The 17,484-nt window shown below is 40.0% G+C and overlaps 1 protein-coding gene across 1 annotated transcript in view; it reads right to left on the bottom strand.

Annotated features, from left to right (window-relative positions):
* Positions 1–17,484, bottom strand: part of zgc:77784 (uncharacterized protein LOC402947 homolog) — a 46,532-nt gene that overhangs the window by 15,251 nt on the left and 13,797 nt on the right. Inside the window, exons 3-11 of the mRNA XM_053320215.1 lie at positions 12,051–12,208; positions 11,077–11,197; positions 10,854–10,992; positions 8,742–8,869; positions 6,322–6,446; positions 3,669–3,840; positions 3,035–3,240; positions 801–882; positions 466–634 (exon numbers count right to left, since the gene is read on the bottom strand). Coding sequence (XP_053176190.1) covers positions 466–634; positions 801–882; positions 3,035–3,240; positions 3,669–3,840; positions 6,322–6,446; positions 8,742–8,869; positions 10,854–10,992; positions 11,077–11,197; positions 12,051–12,208 — 1,300 coding nt within the window. The remainder of the gene's footprint in view (positions 1–465; positions 635–800; positions 883–3,034; positions 3,241–3,668; positions 3,841–6,321; positions 6,447–8,741; positions 8,870–10,853; positions 10,993–11,076; positions 11,198–12,050; positions 12,209–17,484) is intronic.

Raw genomic sequence — 17,484 nt, 5'->3', positions numbered from 1 at the left:
GATTGTCATTAACATGGCGAGCAAGCAACAAATTGCTTGGTACTCAAACTATGTGCATTTTTCCACTTCCTCTACATTCCTACTGTTCCTAACGCTATGAATGTGCCATTTTTACTATTTTTCCCCTGTGAGTTCTTATGGTGTGTGCACTGGGTGATTTTTCTGTCACTAAATTGCTGATGTGCTCTTTTAACTCAGCTATCATCATGAATAAATGTCAGCATTTAATGATACACAGAGATAAGCTTCACAGTCTAGTGAAGGACAGATGAAAATGTTAGGTTTGTCTGAAAGTTATCAACTCAGAGTCTAAAGTACAGTCCCAGTCAAAGGTTTCGACACACTTTTTCATTCAAGTCAATGGGAAACTGTCTCTAAACTTTTGATTGGTAGTGTAAAATGATCCGTCTTGAAAAAAATGACTCAAAAGGGCACTCAGTACACCAATAAGCTTTAACTGCGTACCTGAAGGCCTCGATAATGTAGGAGGTGACAGCGGCCCCGCCCTCATGTGGATTGGACTGCCAGGTAAGAGTGACGGTGTTTTTGGTCACCTCGGTCACCACAGGCTTCTGTGGAGGCCCTGGCAGCTGGATGAACTCAGAAACTCTGGATACCGAAGAACCTCCATCCTCTGTTAAGAAAGACAAGGTAACATAATATTACACAGATGATGAAACACTTGAGCAAAATTGTGTTCTCATGAGGAAGTGTGCAGTTTATTATGCACAGAGGTGTAGTGTGAGAGTGACAGAGTGTGAAGTGTGACAGAAATATAGAGTGTGGAGAGTTTTGAGCACCTCTGACAGCCAACATCCCGCTCCAGCTCGACTCCCCTGTGGGGCTGGTTACGACGCATGTGTACATCCCCGAGTCGGTGTCCTGTTAAAGAGTGGTCAACATTGATGTTTGATGATTGTATGTAACTAACTAAGAAAATGTACAGATTAAAATCTTACACACACACACACACACACACACACACACACGTCAAGATTCAAAAAACCCTCAAAAGTAGTTTTAATTATAGTTACTCTAACTTGATGAACTACATAATCAAAATGCTGCTTACAGGTTAACACATCATAATAATACACTAATAAAATACACATGATGATATACGACTTTAAAAAGCTCCATTATAGAGACTGACCACTTTCATTTTTGCTAGGTAGTAGGAAATGCTTTATTCTCTGTGTCTGTAATTTCCTAATAATTCTCAAGAGGTTTAGTGGAGAAAATACTGAATGTCCTTGAAAAGAAAAACTAAATTAAACCCAAGCAAGAATTAATTTACCCTTACTAATTCATAATTGGAAACTTTGTTCTCCTTAAATATTAAATTGTATAGTTGCCTGTAGACAAATTGCATTTTTTGGATGTTCAGCTGAACACTGATTAAATTTGACATGTTTCAGTTGCATTTACTGGAAGTATACCGAATGAACTCTGTTTTTTTTCTCTATAATCAGTAAAAAAAAATGTATGGGAAATTATAAATATTCATTTTCGAGTCACGTTTTCGAGACATCTGATGAATATACACGTAGGTCCAATATTCTCTCTCCTTTTAGCTTTGGTTTGGTCTCCACCAATTCACAAGGCAAATATCTGAATCTTCAGCCACTAGATGCTCTGCTGTGTACACCAGCTAGTTGATGCTGATGACGAACCATAACAGTAAAGTTATGAGGCAAAAAACCTGAAAGCCACTTAAAAGCTTGTAGAGCTTTAGAGAAAAACTGCAGAGATGCTCATTATTATGACTGGAGTGACCCATTTCACATTACACATTTATACTTGCTCCATTCTTAATATGAAAATATCAATTATAACTGATTTAAGTAAAAGATGGGGATACTGCTTAGACCACAGCTGGGTGGTTTCATCCAATTTACAAAAAAAAGCCATGAATACCTAAACTGTTTTCCCTCAATAGTCCTCATCTCAGCTTCAGTCGTCTAAAAGCTCCAGTGCTACAAACCATCAGGCTCCACAGCACACTCTACCTGCCCTCCTGTTTACATTATGATTTGTATATGCCTGCATGCTTCACTGACACTCTTGGTGTTCACTCCAGCCTTGTGCTGGCAGAGAGCCAGTCTGCTGGAACTATCATCAGACCATATGAGATCATCCACTGCAGTGTTGACCTCTGGCTGACAGACAGCACAGCGTGTGGGCAGGTGAACTTCTTTAGATGACTCCAACTATCACTAAAATATTGATGGCGGGTAGGGGCATCAGCAGGGTAAATATTTTTAGTTCCTCACTCGTCATCTCCATATCCCTTCTTTTTTTCTCCCTTGTCATCCCCTTGATGCCACACTAATGCATCTCTTCTGTTCCATTGAGCACATTGGCATGGCAGATTTCCCCCGCCTCAGTGGTGCACTGGACCAAACCTTAATGCTCCAAGTTTGCAGAGCACCACTGCAGAGTATGGCGCAGCCGGAAAAAACAAGATGAAAAAGGAGGTGAATAAGCAAAGTCCTGGCAAGAGATTTAATTAAAAGCCAGTTAGATGATTAATCATCTATCGCTGGTCAATTAACGAAAATGATGCCGCTTCTTCTCCGTCCTCCCTGTTCTTACTGACCTCCAGGTGGGGTTATAACGCAAAGGAGCTACTGACTGCTCCTCCATCAAAGCAGAACACATTAGCATTTACAAACAAGCACCTTCATTAACATTACAATTACACACCGCATGAGCACATAATTGCGCTGGAGAGATATGCACTGCCTTAGAGAGATTGGTCTTTGCAACTCTGTCTCACCTTAATTTTACAAACGAAAAAAGGAATTTATAATGGAAAAGGAAAAAAACAAGTTGCCATATGAGCTGCGGAGAGAAGGTAAAAGTAAATTGGAGGTCAGGACAAGAATGTCTAGACAGTCGGTGTTCTAAGCCTTTTTGTAAATTCAATATCAGTATGTTGTTTCAAAAAATATCCTTTTCGTGCCCTTTGCAATAAATGACAGTCACTTGATGCAACCCACCACCTCCCTCCCTCCCCCGCCCCCACACATACCTTTATGTCTTTAATTTGCAAGGTGCCATTCTCCACCAAGGTCATTCGAGGTTTATTTCCCTGAAGTCTCTCTCCATCCTTCTCCCATGAAATCTTGACTGAGGGCCCTCCGATTACACGGCAGTGCAGCTGCACCGTCGAACCTCGAGGTACAGTTTGGTTGGCTGGCCCTTGGCGAATGATTGGTGGGATACGGCCTGAAGGGCCTACCAGTTAGAGGGGAGAAGAGGCAGAATATTTGGTTAGGTGTGTCATCTTTCCTCTGATTAGCAATACACTAGCAAAAAACAGAGGAGAGGGAGAACTCACAGAAGGCCTTCAGAACATAAGATTAAAATATTAAAATGCAAAGGGGGAAAATACTTGAGATGCTTAGTAGGCAGAAAGCAATAGGCTGAAAAAAAAGCTACAATCTGGTGCTGACTAACGAAGAACACCGAGTCTGAAATTCATTTCTCATTCAGCATGGAGTCTCCAACTGTGTTCTTTCTTAGTCTTTGTGAGCCTAACTGCTGCACACCTACTAAGTAATTAATATGTTTTCCCTTCATTTATTAGATTGCACAGACTAAGGAGTAGACCTCCCCCAGAGTCAAACATGACTCTGTCTGGACTGATGAATGTAGTCACACACCTCCCTCCACCTCCAGCAGCGCCTTGGTCAGCACACTTCCCGCAACACTGATGGCCTGGCAGATGTAGAAACCAGAGTCCTCTGAGTGGACATCAGTGATGGTCAGCTCTCCGCTCATGGAGACAGAGTAACGACCAGACTGTGACGGCGGCTGGCCCGGGAACAACAACATCTGACAGACACAGCAGAGAAAGAATCTATGACACTGATGCTGCATTATTTTTATGATCAGTTAACATGTGCCTTTTTTTAAAATTACATTCATTGTTCAGTCTACAAAATTTCTGAAAATTACAATCAACAGTCCCCAAAGGCATTCACTTCGCACCAATATAAAAAAAGCAAAATCCTCAATTTGTGTTTTAGGCTGGAAGCAGCAAATATTTGGCACTTTTGTATAGAGTAGACTAATCATTCAAGCACTAACACTGACAAAAAGGACCCTGACTCAACATTTTCAGACAAAATGTTTTCAAGTTTAACAGTAACATTTTTATTAAGTTGAGGCAGATTATTTTACAAGAATTGAGCAAACCACTTATTTTAATAATAAGAGGTTTGAGTGCAGTTTTGTAAAGTAATTTCACATTGTCATGCTTCGCCATATCTGGAATGATTATTAAGGAAAAACTGAAGTTCAGTGTCCTGACTAACACAAATAGAAATAACCAGAAATTTCACAACCAACAATTAAATAAATGAAACATATTTAAACCTGAGAACGTCCATTACACATGTGTATATTGGGGAGCATGTCACCAATTGGGCACAAAACATCCCTCGTGGTCTAAAAACATTAACTACCTATAACAATAATGGAATGGTAGAAACAGGGAAGAAAACACAGGAAATGCAGGAACACACAGTAAATGAGTCCTTAGTCTTAGGCTTAGGCTTTCTGTCTATTAGAGATAAGAGAGGTTGCAATTAAGGAGCACTAGAGATACTATTGTTTTCTTCATTGACAACTTATATATGAAGAGGATTATGCATTATTATATTATAGACTTTTACTTAATTCATAGAAGAAGTTCTGCTTTTGATTTGACCTCAGTCCAGAGTTTTTTCTTGTTTTCTTCACTCCACTCCACACCTGCCCTGCATTCAGTATCGTTAACCCTGCACGGCTCCCTGTGTCTTCCCCAGCCAATCAGTTCCCAACCTGTCCTTGCGTCTTGCCACCTGTTCCTTAAGTTTATTTAAATCCTGGGTTTTAGTTCAGTCTTGTTGGATTCTGACTCTGATCATTTTTCTTCTGTCCTGTTGTACACGTTGAGTCCACCTGCTCCATTCCACATGACAAAACTATAGCAGCTGTTGTGCACAATTTTCCATTTTTCAGAAGAGGGTAAACCATTTTTTGATGTATTGGCTGAAAAAAGGGTCAAAAATTCACATCTGACTGGCATTTGACAGCTAGTTGGGGAAACGCACTTCAGCCTTTGCAATACACTGCAAAGGCTACATCATAGTTTAGCCAACAAGCATTGATAACTCTACAATAATCAACAAGAATTTTAAATATTTGAGAACAACAAGAGACTAATCGTTTAAGCCGCTGGAATTACAAAAGTAATCTTGTACATTAACTAAACAGCAGCATTGTTATTCTTTTTTTTTGCGTAAATAAGACATTAAATGTTTTTACTGTGGAGCCATCCAGGGAACATCCCATCAACTTCTAACCAAACTGCACAAAAACGGTCAAAACTTGAAGGGACAAATGCACTTTTGATGTTTTTTTTGATGATGCCCACTAACAGACGTTTTATAGATTTCCCTCATTCTGTTTCTGTAAGTGAGATAGATGTGAACAAGGGGGAAGGGATGCCCATCAATCCATTCAGCCATCCATTTTATTCCTCTAAGAGGCTTAGACTTCAGTGGAGGGACCAAGGTTATAAGGCTACAGATAATCCCCCCAAATACAGCAAAAAAGCTCTACAAACAGCGAAGCCATGCCTCCACCATCCCACAGACTGAAGCTTATTCATAAAATCTGCAGCCCAACTTCCTGTTTGCTCTCAGACAAGCGTTTGAAATCATCTGAAGCTGCTCCTCCATGTCAGTGATCCCAGCTGCTGCTGAGCAACAGGGTATTTATAGTTGGGTACAATGTGGAAGGAGGACAGTATTTTTCTGCAGGTTTGCCCTGAAGAAGCAGTTTCCACACCTGGTGTACTTCCTGCAAATCTTCCTTCAACCCCCTGAATCACTACTCCCTTACACCGTGGTTGAAAGCAGTAGAAAAATTTCTCGCCAACGCAATACCAATACTTTGTCTCCACTCATACTGTATCTCTGAGCCAAATGCAAATGTGCTGCTCTCTCTTGTTCGCCTCTCAACTGTTTCGCTTGGAAAATGTGTTTTGATGAAAAAAAGTCTCAGAAAAAGTATGATTAAATCAGAGAAAATCCTGTCCGTGTTGAGTCATTTTCACCTTTACAATAAAGAAGGTGTGAAATTATTCATATGATAAACAATACAGTAGAGGTAAGGTCCTGAAAAAAACACATACATAACACCCTGAGACAAATGTATTCATATGCACTCATCCAGTATTTCATAAACAGGAATTTACTGTAGAGAATGTCTCTGTCGCTGCAGTATATGGAATTAGAGAATATCTCATTCCCTGTTCCAGCCTCTTACCTGGCTGCCCTCTTTCTGCCAGAAGATGGCAGGTGGAGGGTTTCCTGTGGTGCCGCATTGGAAGGTGATGCTCCTCCCCTGGGTGGCAATCTGGTCTCTGGGTTTTGTGGCAATCTGAGGTGGTACTAGACAGGAAAAGAAGTGTAACCACAGATTAAAAGCCTTACTTTTACATAAACATGTGTTCAAATCCAAGCTTTGTGGTCCTCTGCGTAATTAATACCCACTTGCCAGCACTCATCATTGCTCTTAACAAGCAAGATTTTAAAGTTGTCCCTTTAACCTCCTGAGCTTTTTGATCTATCATTGCACTTTCATCTTTAATGAGAGACATCACCTCTGTGCCCTCTGAAAAAAACAAATTATCACAGCACAAGGCAGAGCTGTCCCGATGACATTTATTCAGTTATTTTGGGAAAGGTCTGGGCAAAGCTGCCATTTTCAAGCTTGGGTCAGAACCTTGCTTTAGCTATATCATTGCATCCTCACTGACCGCTTGTTTCTACCTCAGTCTAAAAAATTGGCTCACACTTCCAGCTGAATGAGAAGCTTCTCCAATCTGGATTCATCCAATCATACAAATCTCTGCCCAGCGCATATGCTCAAAGACTCACATACACAAGAGAGCACACAAACACATATTTGGCTCCATACACAGAGGATATGAATCATCTGTGTCGTGTCTTAATGTTATCACTAAAAACATGTTCCCAAACAAGAGACAAGACATCTCACACTTTCATCAACATCAAAATGTTTTATGTTTTTGTGATTTTTTTTTCCTCAAGAGGCTGAGCACATCTGATCTGTTAGTCTTATAAACATATTCTTTGGTTGTATTAGATTGGTGATTCGTGACTTATCTCTTATTCACAATAAGTATTTTTATTTCATTTTGATGTGTCATATTTTTCTATTGTGTTATATTGCAAATCAGCAGAAGTCTAGAAGTTGTTAGAAAGGGAAATTGTTTTTTTCTTCCTTGCACATCTTCCTTGCACTCTGTTTATTTAGATACAGTTGACTGTCTGTATTTTTCTTGTTTACTATTTTTCATAGCTGATGAAAAAGTCTGAGTTGCATTATGGGAAGTGCGGGATCCAGCTGTTTTGGAGTTTTATCTATACAACAGACTAAAAGTCAGGACATCTAAGCTTCTGCAGCTGATTTTGACTTTTTATTTTTTAATCTGTCTGTTGTTAGTCTAACAACAGTAATGGAAGTGCATTAAAATAGATGGAGTATCCCTTTAAAAACACTATATTATTATACATTATGTAAAAGTATACGTGTCTAGCCACCCAAAATGATTAGTAAAAGCACTAATGACAAATACAACAATGAACAAAATGTTAAATGGTCAGTAATGCAACCTGAGGTCAAACGTGTCCCTATTTAAAAGTTAAAACCAAGACCTCCATTTATAATTAAAAGCCTTGCAGCAGCATTTTGAACTGCTGTATCTGTAAATGAGAGAGGGATTTATGTGGTGTCACACTATCCTGACACACTCCCCACGATGCAGCAGATGTGTGTTTGATAAGAGCCCTTAATCTGGTGTACATTAAGTCACTGCATCTTATTTAATGCCTGAGTGCAGCAACAGGCATGTTGTCAACATCCCTGTACCTAATGGAAGAACTTATTTACACCATTAGGCAGTGATTGTTGATTTAAAAAACATTAAAACGGCATACAGAAAAAAAAAGCAACACAAATGGCTTTTTTAGGAAAAGAATTAGATGGAAAGTGAACTTACGGAACGGGCCAACTGGAATGATGATAAGGTTTGAAACATGATGGAGAGAGATGGAAAATTAATGAGATGGATGAAATACTGAGCTACAAAACAAAACCGGTGATGGCATGAAAAAAGAACAAAAAGAAGAAAAAAAAGAAGTGGAGTAAATGGAAATTGCTCGGTTTGGATTTCATTTACACTGATAAAAGCATTAGAGGATGAAGTCGTCTCAGACTATTTAAACCAAGACAGAGAGACAGAAAAAAAAGGGCACGGAGAGTGAGGCTAAGAGAGGAAGGAGATAAAGAGACAGGAAGAGAGAGGGAGAGAGTCATGTCTTATTAATACTGGGACTGCTCTCTGGCAGTGAGTTAAAGCACACATCTACCAAACATCTGTCAAATGGCGTAATCCATACGGTTTAGCATAAGCTCCTGGCAGCACCGCTGGATAGGGACTCAGAAAGATACACTGATACAAAAAACACAGAGCATTGGACAGGAAATGGGAACAGGCTTTTGTATGAAGCTGTTGCCATGTGCCTGTACGCTGCCTTATGCATGAACATGGCTCTAGGTATGAGAGCTTTTTTATGCATGCCAAAGTGTGTGTGTGTGTGGGTGTGTGTGCTCCCACTGCATTTTCAGCTCATATACAATATGCATGATGTGTTTCTTACCATGGACCTGCAACATGGCTGAGGCCTCTGTCTTGCCCACACTGTTCTCAGATGTGCATGTATACGTCCCTTCATCCTGCTCTTTGACGCGGAACAAACGGAGGCTGTTGCCATTGCGGATCTCAAACCTGGAAATGGGAAAAAATGAGATAGTGAAAGATCTAACAGAGAGGGGGAAAAAAATCACCATGCTACTTATCTACGCAAAGCGTACCAGTGGCACAAGGTGCCACTGTCATTTCTTTCCTTGTCAATCAACCTGTTGCAAGGATTTTTTTTTCAATCAAGTGACATTATCTTAAAACAAGTGGAAGAGTGTGCCTTATCTGCCCGTGATATTGTCAGTAGTGCCAGAAAAATTCTTGAAATAGTAAAATCAATTAAAAACAAGTGAGATTATTTTACTCCATTTCACTGATTTATGAAAAAAACTGTTCTTCAACAGTAGATTAAACAAGATGTTCAGATGGACTTTGCATAGCAGAATTATTTAAATAAATAACACATCAGCACTCGTATCTAATTCAGCTGTCTTTGCCTATGCAAGGTATATATAGTGAAATAAATCTAATTTAATTCACTTTATTTCATGGACTCACACACAATTAAGGAGGAAGAAGATAAAAGACAGAACACTCTAGTCTGACCAAACATGAAAAACAAGAGTCCGATGAAATTCTTATCTTAACAATCAATTCTCTGTTCTCAAAGTGAACAAATGAGACTCTATAACAGAGTCACCGTGTCACTGTGACCCAGTGGGTGCTGTACACCTGGTGCAGATTATAGCTGGATGAAGCAGTGTTGCTGTTATGCACCATCTCTGAACTATGCCTATGTTTATACACGATGATGATGATAAGACACCTTGTCTCATCACTTCCTGATTGGTGGGGACATTTATGATGACAAACATATGACCAACATCTTGGAACAAAGATTAACATCCTCTTGTTGCCCTTTTTATAGCTGAACATTATACGGGGAATCCCCACCAGCGAGACTTCAATGTCAATTGAAAAGATTGTTAATGCTCAATACTGTCACTATTAACTGTTAAATCATCTGTAAAAAGATGACTAGTATATCTGACCTCACTGTTAGAATTAAAAGAATAGTTTGTGAAGTGCACTTAATCACTACTTATTAAGAGCTGGATGAGAAAGTCTGTTAAATATGAAGCTGAAGCCATAGGACTCTTAGCTTAGCTTAGCATAAAGACGGGGGAATCAGTTAGCCTGGTTCTGTCCAAAAATAGCAAAAATGAACCTACAAACACCTCTTAAGCTCACTAATTAACAGATTTTTGTATGAATTAAACAAACAAGATAAAAGGTGTTATCTTATCTCATCTTTATACTAAACTAAGCTAACAGCGTGCATGCTGTAGCTTTATATTTACTGTATATATAGTAAGAATGTGGCATCTGTCTTCTCATGTAACTCTTTGCAAGAAAGAATTACTGGCAGACTATTCCTTTAATAGGACATCCACTAACTCATTTCTATCCACTTCACATTTAATTGTCTCTACACTATTCTGTGTGACATTCAATCTGGTGTCAATGTCAACACCATAATTGGGGAATGTACTCAACAGCTGTTGCAGATCAGCAATGCAGGGAGAAAATATGAGCAAATCACCTGTATAAAAGAGACGAATTAATAATAAAACATCACTCCAGTTCAAACTATAAAAATGTGGCACTTTTTAACCTACACAGTATGTACAATATACTTCCAAGATTATGAGACTGTGTTTATGCCAGTGTTATATTTTTTCCACTTTTAAGGGTAATATGATATTGGAAGATCACACAATTGCAATCATTTAATAGGCTTAGCTAAATATACATTATATTGCGTTTAGGATAAAACAGGTCACACAAGGATTCAGCCAACTAATGAATCCTCTTTGGTCTCTTTCTTTTATGAATTTATATGAGCAGTCTGATAGACAGATATGAATAAATGAACAATAACTCCACATATGTTTTCTGGGTCGTATGTTTTAATTATCCAATATGTGACTTGTCTCTGGTGGAACTGTATTTCTGACTCAGTCTCATAAGATCCTGTAATATACACATCACCAATCTGAGTTACTCTCACCTCCCGCGAGGAAGTTCCCCTTCCTCTCGGCGCCATCGCACAGTTGGGGCGGGATCTCCATGGACCTCACACAGGAAGTCGACAGTCTCCTCTTCCATGACCACCTGGTTCACCGGCCTTCGCACCAAAACCGGACGCTCTGCAAGACGAGAGAATGTGTCAGATACATTCATCTTATGTTCCTTAATGCTGCTGCACAACTCTATAAAAAGCTGGAACAGACCGTAGACCACCAGCTCTGCAGGATCGCTGTCCCTCTCTCCAACCATATTAGTGCCTACACACACATACATGCCGGCGTCGCTTTTCCTGGTGTGAGCAATCATCAGTTTGCCCCCACGCACCTGATAAACACCAAAGTGACAGCAGAAAACATTAGTCTTCCATGAGTGACAGATAACTATCATCATATCTTTTAACAGAGAACACACTTGAATACTCTGTGCTGCTATAAGTCATTAATCTTTTATATTCAATAATTTCCAAAAAAGCCTTTCAACAACCGCCAGAGATTGTCCTGGTGCTGTTTTGATGCATGAGTGGAAAAAACAAAAGTGACAGCAGAATCATAGACATTTTCCGGTCCACAGAAAACCAAGGTGACTGCATAGAAGTATGGTCTATTGAAACTATTGCACTGCAGATGTGCATCTGCAATTGGTATAATACATTTATTCAGGACTGAGTGTTGTTGGAAAAAAATGTTGTATTCATAAAGTAGCCTTGTGAAGAATAGTAGAAAAGACTAGAGACTTTGTATTGATGCTTCAGATTGCAGATACTGCAGTAAATGTCAATTCTTTATCAATGAGATCGAGTAGAGCAAGCAATAAAATGGAGCCATATAAAAGAACTTGAAATCTGATTTGCTCTTTAAATCTCCAAGTTAAATCTTGAATTTAATCATGTTTCGATTGAAAAAAAATTAGCAATTTATTACAATATGTTGCTAGTAAAATGTTCAACACCAATTTGCTATTTTAGCAAATACTGTAGGTGTCTTGTGCGTCACTTCATACCCATGCAAAATTAAGCCTGATATAAACTGAAGGTTGTCTTTAGAACAGATTTCCACCACAATTTAATCTCAACTTCATTGGACGACATACTGTATGCTTGTAAAGATGGATCCAGCAGCATTTAAAAGCTGTGTGTATGCCCTCATTATTTTAAAACTGGAGCATGGTTTGAACTCACAGACATGCGCTCATCCTTGGTGCTGACTCGGACGTTGTTGCGTTTCCAGGACACTGTAGGCTCAGGGTGACCACGTGGAGGCACACACTCCAAGACAGCAGGCTCACCAGCAGCCACCACCACATCGCTTGGGGCCTGCCGGAAATCATCTCTCAGGACTGAGAAGAAAACACCAAGAAATCTAATTAGCAGAGGCCCTGCCTGTCTGATGTATTTAAAACAAAGCCTGGAAATCAGACCCACAGATTGGAGAGCAGCTGCACACACACAAGCACTATCATCAAAAGAGGGGGACTCGTTTGTTGAGTTGTTTTCTAGAGTGAACCATCTTTTTGGAGAAGGTTGTCTGAAAACAAGCTTATTGACTGGATTATTGGGTTTGTATGTGCATGACTGCTCAAATTCCTGGCAATGTCCTTGTTAGACTGTGCACTGTTTTAATGTTTTCCCAGGCCTGTGTCCTACTCTGCTGTCTCTCCTGTCAGAGCAGATGAATAATGCACATCTCTCAGTCCAACACGGAGTAAACAAATAACAGTGCATTCATAATTTAGCTCATGTGTGAGGGAGAAAAAATGGCCTCTGCATTAATGAAAGGATTCTGTCTCTGTCGCAATCTATCTTATAAATCTGCAACTCAGCTCTGATTCAAGTGAAATCAGCACCAAACAAGAAAAAGCTTGTCCTCATGTCACCCCTGAAGTTTGCACTCAAGCCATCCTATGGACAAGACAGGATGAGAAGTTTGACGCGGCGACCTTTGTTATCTTCTAATCCTCTGCTGTGATTGACAGATGAAAGGTTCATTGTGAACTGTGAACTGGAGCCATCTCATGAGATCTCCTGTACAATGGGAACTCATATTCGGGATGCTGACAACCTCACATTGTCAGACACACACAGGCGGCTCCACTAGTTGTCATTTTGGACCACATCCTGTAGCTTCAGCATACAGGCTTTTTTCTCAACCGAAGTGTACTATTGCAGGATAATCAATCAATGCAATCTGATTCTACATTTCATGAATATTTTAGTAATCTTTCACAGCACATATAAAAAGTGCAGTTTAAAAAAAAATGTTTAAAAAACATGACATTTTGTTTAATGAATTTTTGAATTTAGTAGTCGCACCTTTAGCAGAAATTGTAGCCTTGAGTATCTAAAAGCTTTTCACATCTGGTCATTGCAATTTTCCCCAATGTTTATTTTTTAAAATTGCTCAGGCTCTGACAGGTTATGCGAGTATGGTGAGTGAGCCACAAATTCTTGACTGCATTGAGATCTAGACTGACATGGCAAGGTTTTCCTCTATGGATTTCTCTTTGTGTCTGCTATATTCATTTTACCCTCTAGCATCCCCACAGTGTGGTGCTGACACCTCCATGCGTCACGGTGGGATTTGTATGTTAATGATGATCTGCAAATCAGACAAAGTGCCAAACACGGCTCAATTATGGTCTCATCAGACCAGCAAACCTCCCTCCAGCTGTCTTCCGAGATTCTTCCCACGTTTCTTCAAGGCAAAAGAAGTCACAACTTTTGAGTTAAGGCTTTTTCTTTGCCGCTATCTCATAAAGCTAGTGAAGCACCCAGGTGACTGTTGTTTTGCACACAGTCTATCCAGTCTGAGCCACTAAAGCTCGGTACCCCTACAGGGTTGTCATAAATCTCTTGGTTGCCTCCCTCGCTAGTTTCCCTTTTGCACGCTCTCTCTGTTTTTGAGGACGACCTGCTCCAGGCAGATTGACAGCTGTGCCATAAATTTCCGTTTCTTAAAAGAGTACCCACCGATTTAGCATTGCACTCCCATAACACTGTCAAATTCACAATGGGCAGTTTTTAAAAAGCATGAAAATCGATGCGGCAGAACCAGAGGTATTGTCTTTATTATTCAAAGCATTCCTCTTCCTCCACAAAACCTGGTGCCTACATTACCCACAATGCAACTCAAATATTCTCTCAACTGCATAGATTTAAGTGTGTTATGCTAGGACGGGCTAATGTAGCTTAGATGAGGAGTGGGCTACCATATTTCATTATAACTCTGCATCCCGAGATTTTTTTAATTTTAACTTTGCATAGTTATAGAGTCTGGCTTACACAACTTCACATACTGTACACAATAGTACTCCACATGACCTGTAGACAGACTTCGGTGTATAACATTAGTGGAGTTTGCTGTCAATCTACAGTAAATATTAACCCCTCTTACACGGTTCTCAATCATCAACTGGTGTAATCTCTGTTTGTCTATACTCATTAACAATTAGTGGAATTACTGTAATCCATCTAAAATCGACTTAACTAAGCACTTAGTTCATCATAAGCCAATTACTCTGAGTACATAACGAAATCTATGCCACATTAATTATACAACAGTACGCCTGACAGGTCTGTGTCAACAGCTCTGGCCTTTAATACAGCATCAATATTCAGCTCAAATAAAATCTCACCTGAAATTACTTCATCACATCAATTTAAAAGGTGCAAAAAAATCATTCTTGTCGGATGGCTGTAATTGTCTTTGGTAAACATCTATGAATATTATAAACCATAGTTAGGCGGCAGACAGCTTTGCTTAGGTCTGAGGTGGACATCAGTCAATCAGAACCTCATCCGCCCTTTTCTTGAACATGCTCTGTGAACCTTATTGAAATTAAGTGGAAGTTTGCTCTCTTTACTGAGTGGGAGAACCTTTTTTTAATGCCATGACATTTAGGCTGGGTAAAAAGTGTTAAGTCTTTACAAAAAATGAGGACTCATTCAGAAACTTCTTCGACATCATTAAATTTCTCATTACACTGCAGTGATATTTGAATTATAACTCACAGTCAAACATTGTAATACATCTCAGTGGAGGTGATTAAGCATCAATGGTGGACTGAGCAGGGGTTTATATACAGTAGCGTGGACATCTGCTACGGACAGGTACAACGTCCTGAAGATCCTCACAAAACAGGACAATTAAAGAGGCTTTGCTGGTAGACTGTAACCAGTAAAGGCACTCACACTCCTATTAAAGGTCTGTTCACCAAATAAGCCCGACCCTGTTCACTTGACTGCCTGTTTCAAATGCTTTGCAGAGCTGAGGGGCTAATTGAAAGCACTGCCTTATTTTTAGACCTCCATCTGTAAGGCCTGGTTAGACGGGCGCACAGAGACCTTTGTTTCACTGCCATGGTGACTGAAGTGAAAAAGTTATGGGCAGAGAGCTAATCCCTGAACTGCACGCACACAGACAAACATCCACGGATACAAATTTGTACAGACACACATGCACACGCACACACACACACACACACACACACACACACACACACACACACACACCTTTAGCATTTTGAAACCCCTCGAGTCCCTGGGCACAGACTTTGAGAAAGTGGGGCATTTGAGGGTTGAAACACATGCCAGAGAGCAGAATATATTCCTGACATCACTTCCCCCCAAACACTGTGCAACACGAGCTCCAAAAAATTTCTTTGAAGCTGTGTTCAAGTTAATGTGATCCTTACTTGCTCCTGACTTTAAAGCCTTCCATGCAAAACAGAGTTTCCCACGGATGTTTATGTGATGATGATTCCACCACTGAATCGAACAATCTTCTCAGAAACACAGAGATGGGCCCTCCTCCTGAGGGGCCACTGTCCCTAACTTAACTTTTCAGACATAATACGACTAGATCTGCCAAATAATCTCCTAGACCAAACCCTTTGCTCTCCTTTCCGTCCGTCAGCGCTCGGCTCAGACACGGAGTGTGGTTACTGTGGGGCAGCTGAGGGTTGACCCTGCCACTGGAGAGACAAATCCTCATATTTCCCAAGGCACTTCCTGTAAGCTTAAATAATGGCAAAGCAGGGCTAAATGACTCATTATTTCCGAGGGCGCTATTCTGAGAGCATCCATTCATTTTCATAATTTTAATATTTCAGGGATATACAGATTAGGAGATTTAATCTCCCGAGAATATTCATCACTTGATTTTTAAGTGACATTTATCTCTATAATACAGTGTTTAGCAGAGCACAGCGCTATGACTGCAGAAAGGCCATCTGTTAGTGTTTTTTGGAGAAATGAGTAGTGGGAAGAGGGGAGATTAATCATAAGAATAATGGCATGTGTGGTATTCTCGCTTTGTATACAGGACTGATTTAAAAAAAAAAAAATTATTGTTGATGGGGCTTTTATTCTAATTGATTGTGACTGTCTAAAATGATGCAGCCACAGGGCGAATTACTTAACAGTTCACAGACCATTTACATACCCTGCATCTACTTGAAGAAACATGATGGGTGAGTGTAACAGACAGGTCAGGGGTGGAAAAAGCAGAGTTTCTATGCTAAACATGAGGTGACAGTGAGTGCAGCAAGCAGACAGAACAGACAGTGTGGGCTGGACAGATGTGTGAATGATTACCACGTGCTGCGTTTTCTCGGCTGTCAGGTAGAAGGGTGGACGGGGAGGTTAAAGGGCAGAGGAAGTGCAGATTTTCAGAGCCTAAAACAATCCGCTGCCTGACTCCTATTGTTCTTTTATTTCGGAGAGCATTAAACCCGTTAGGGAGGTGGTCTAATCCTATTGCCATGATACTGCCCTGTCATAGCTAATGGAGGCTTTGCCTACAGAGAAGAGAGATTGCTTTAATCCATCCATTGTCTGATTGTGTTGATGGAGGATGAGAAGGGACTCAGGGGCCCGTAGTCACTCTTGGCTATAAATTCTTCCACTTTCCAAAAATGCAATGATGTTTCAATCACAAAGACTGTTGTAAACAGACAAACACATTTTGATTCATTACTTAAGGCTTGCCTGGACTCACACACGCCATAGCAGAGGTTATTTACAGTACACAGTTCTAAACGGCACATAGCCTATAAGCTATATTCACCAGGGAACAGGGCCATCATGCAGTAAATTTTTTTGAGGGGGCACAGTTTCATAATGCATGTGTTAAAATAATAAGGCTGGCGATTTTCTATATTGTCAACAAATCTCAAGTTTTGTGTGTGTGTGTGTACCAAAGTCGATCATATTCCTTGGTGCCATAGACCTCTGTTGTTGTCCAAAAACTATTAAATGAGCCAATGTGGGTGACATGTTCCTTGTCTCTAAAGGTTACGGCCGCATTCATTTGTTTAGAAAAATCTCCAAAGAGTAACAACGATATGCGTATGTGCATTGGTATCTGACTTATAGGAACATCTCTCCTGACAGGTACAATCTCATCACTGTTATTACACTTTGAAGTCATTTCTAAACAAGCTACAATAACCACTCTATTCAGGAACCAAGGCAAATGCCACCCACTGTGGCTAATTGGCGTGTTTTTAATGGCTTTTGGACAACACAATACTTAGAAATAAATAGGTTATCATTGTTGGTTTGGCTCTGCATATGAGATTAGATGACAATAACAAAAATGTCATTTAAAGTTCAC

This window comes from Scomber japonicus, chromosome 6, assembly GCF_027409825.1.
Source record: "Scomber japonicus isolate fScoJap1 chromosome 6, fScoJap1.pri, whole genome shotgun sequence".
Taxonomy (NCBI): Eukaryota; Metazoa; Chordata; class Actinopteri; order Scombriformes; family Scombridae; genus Scomber; species Scomber japonicus.
The sequence above is the reverse complement of the archived record's forward strand: the minus strand, read 5'-3'. Positions and strand labels throughout refer to the sequence as shown.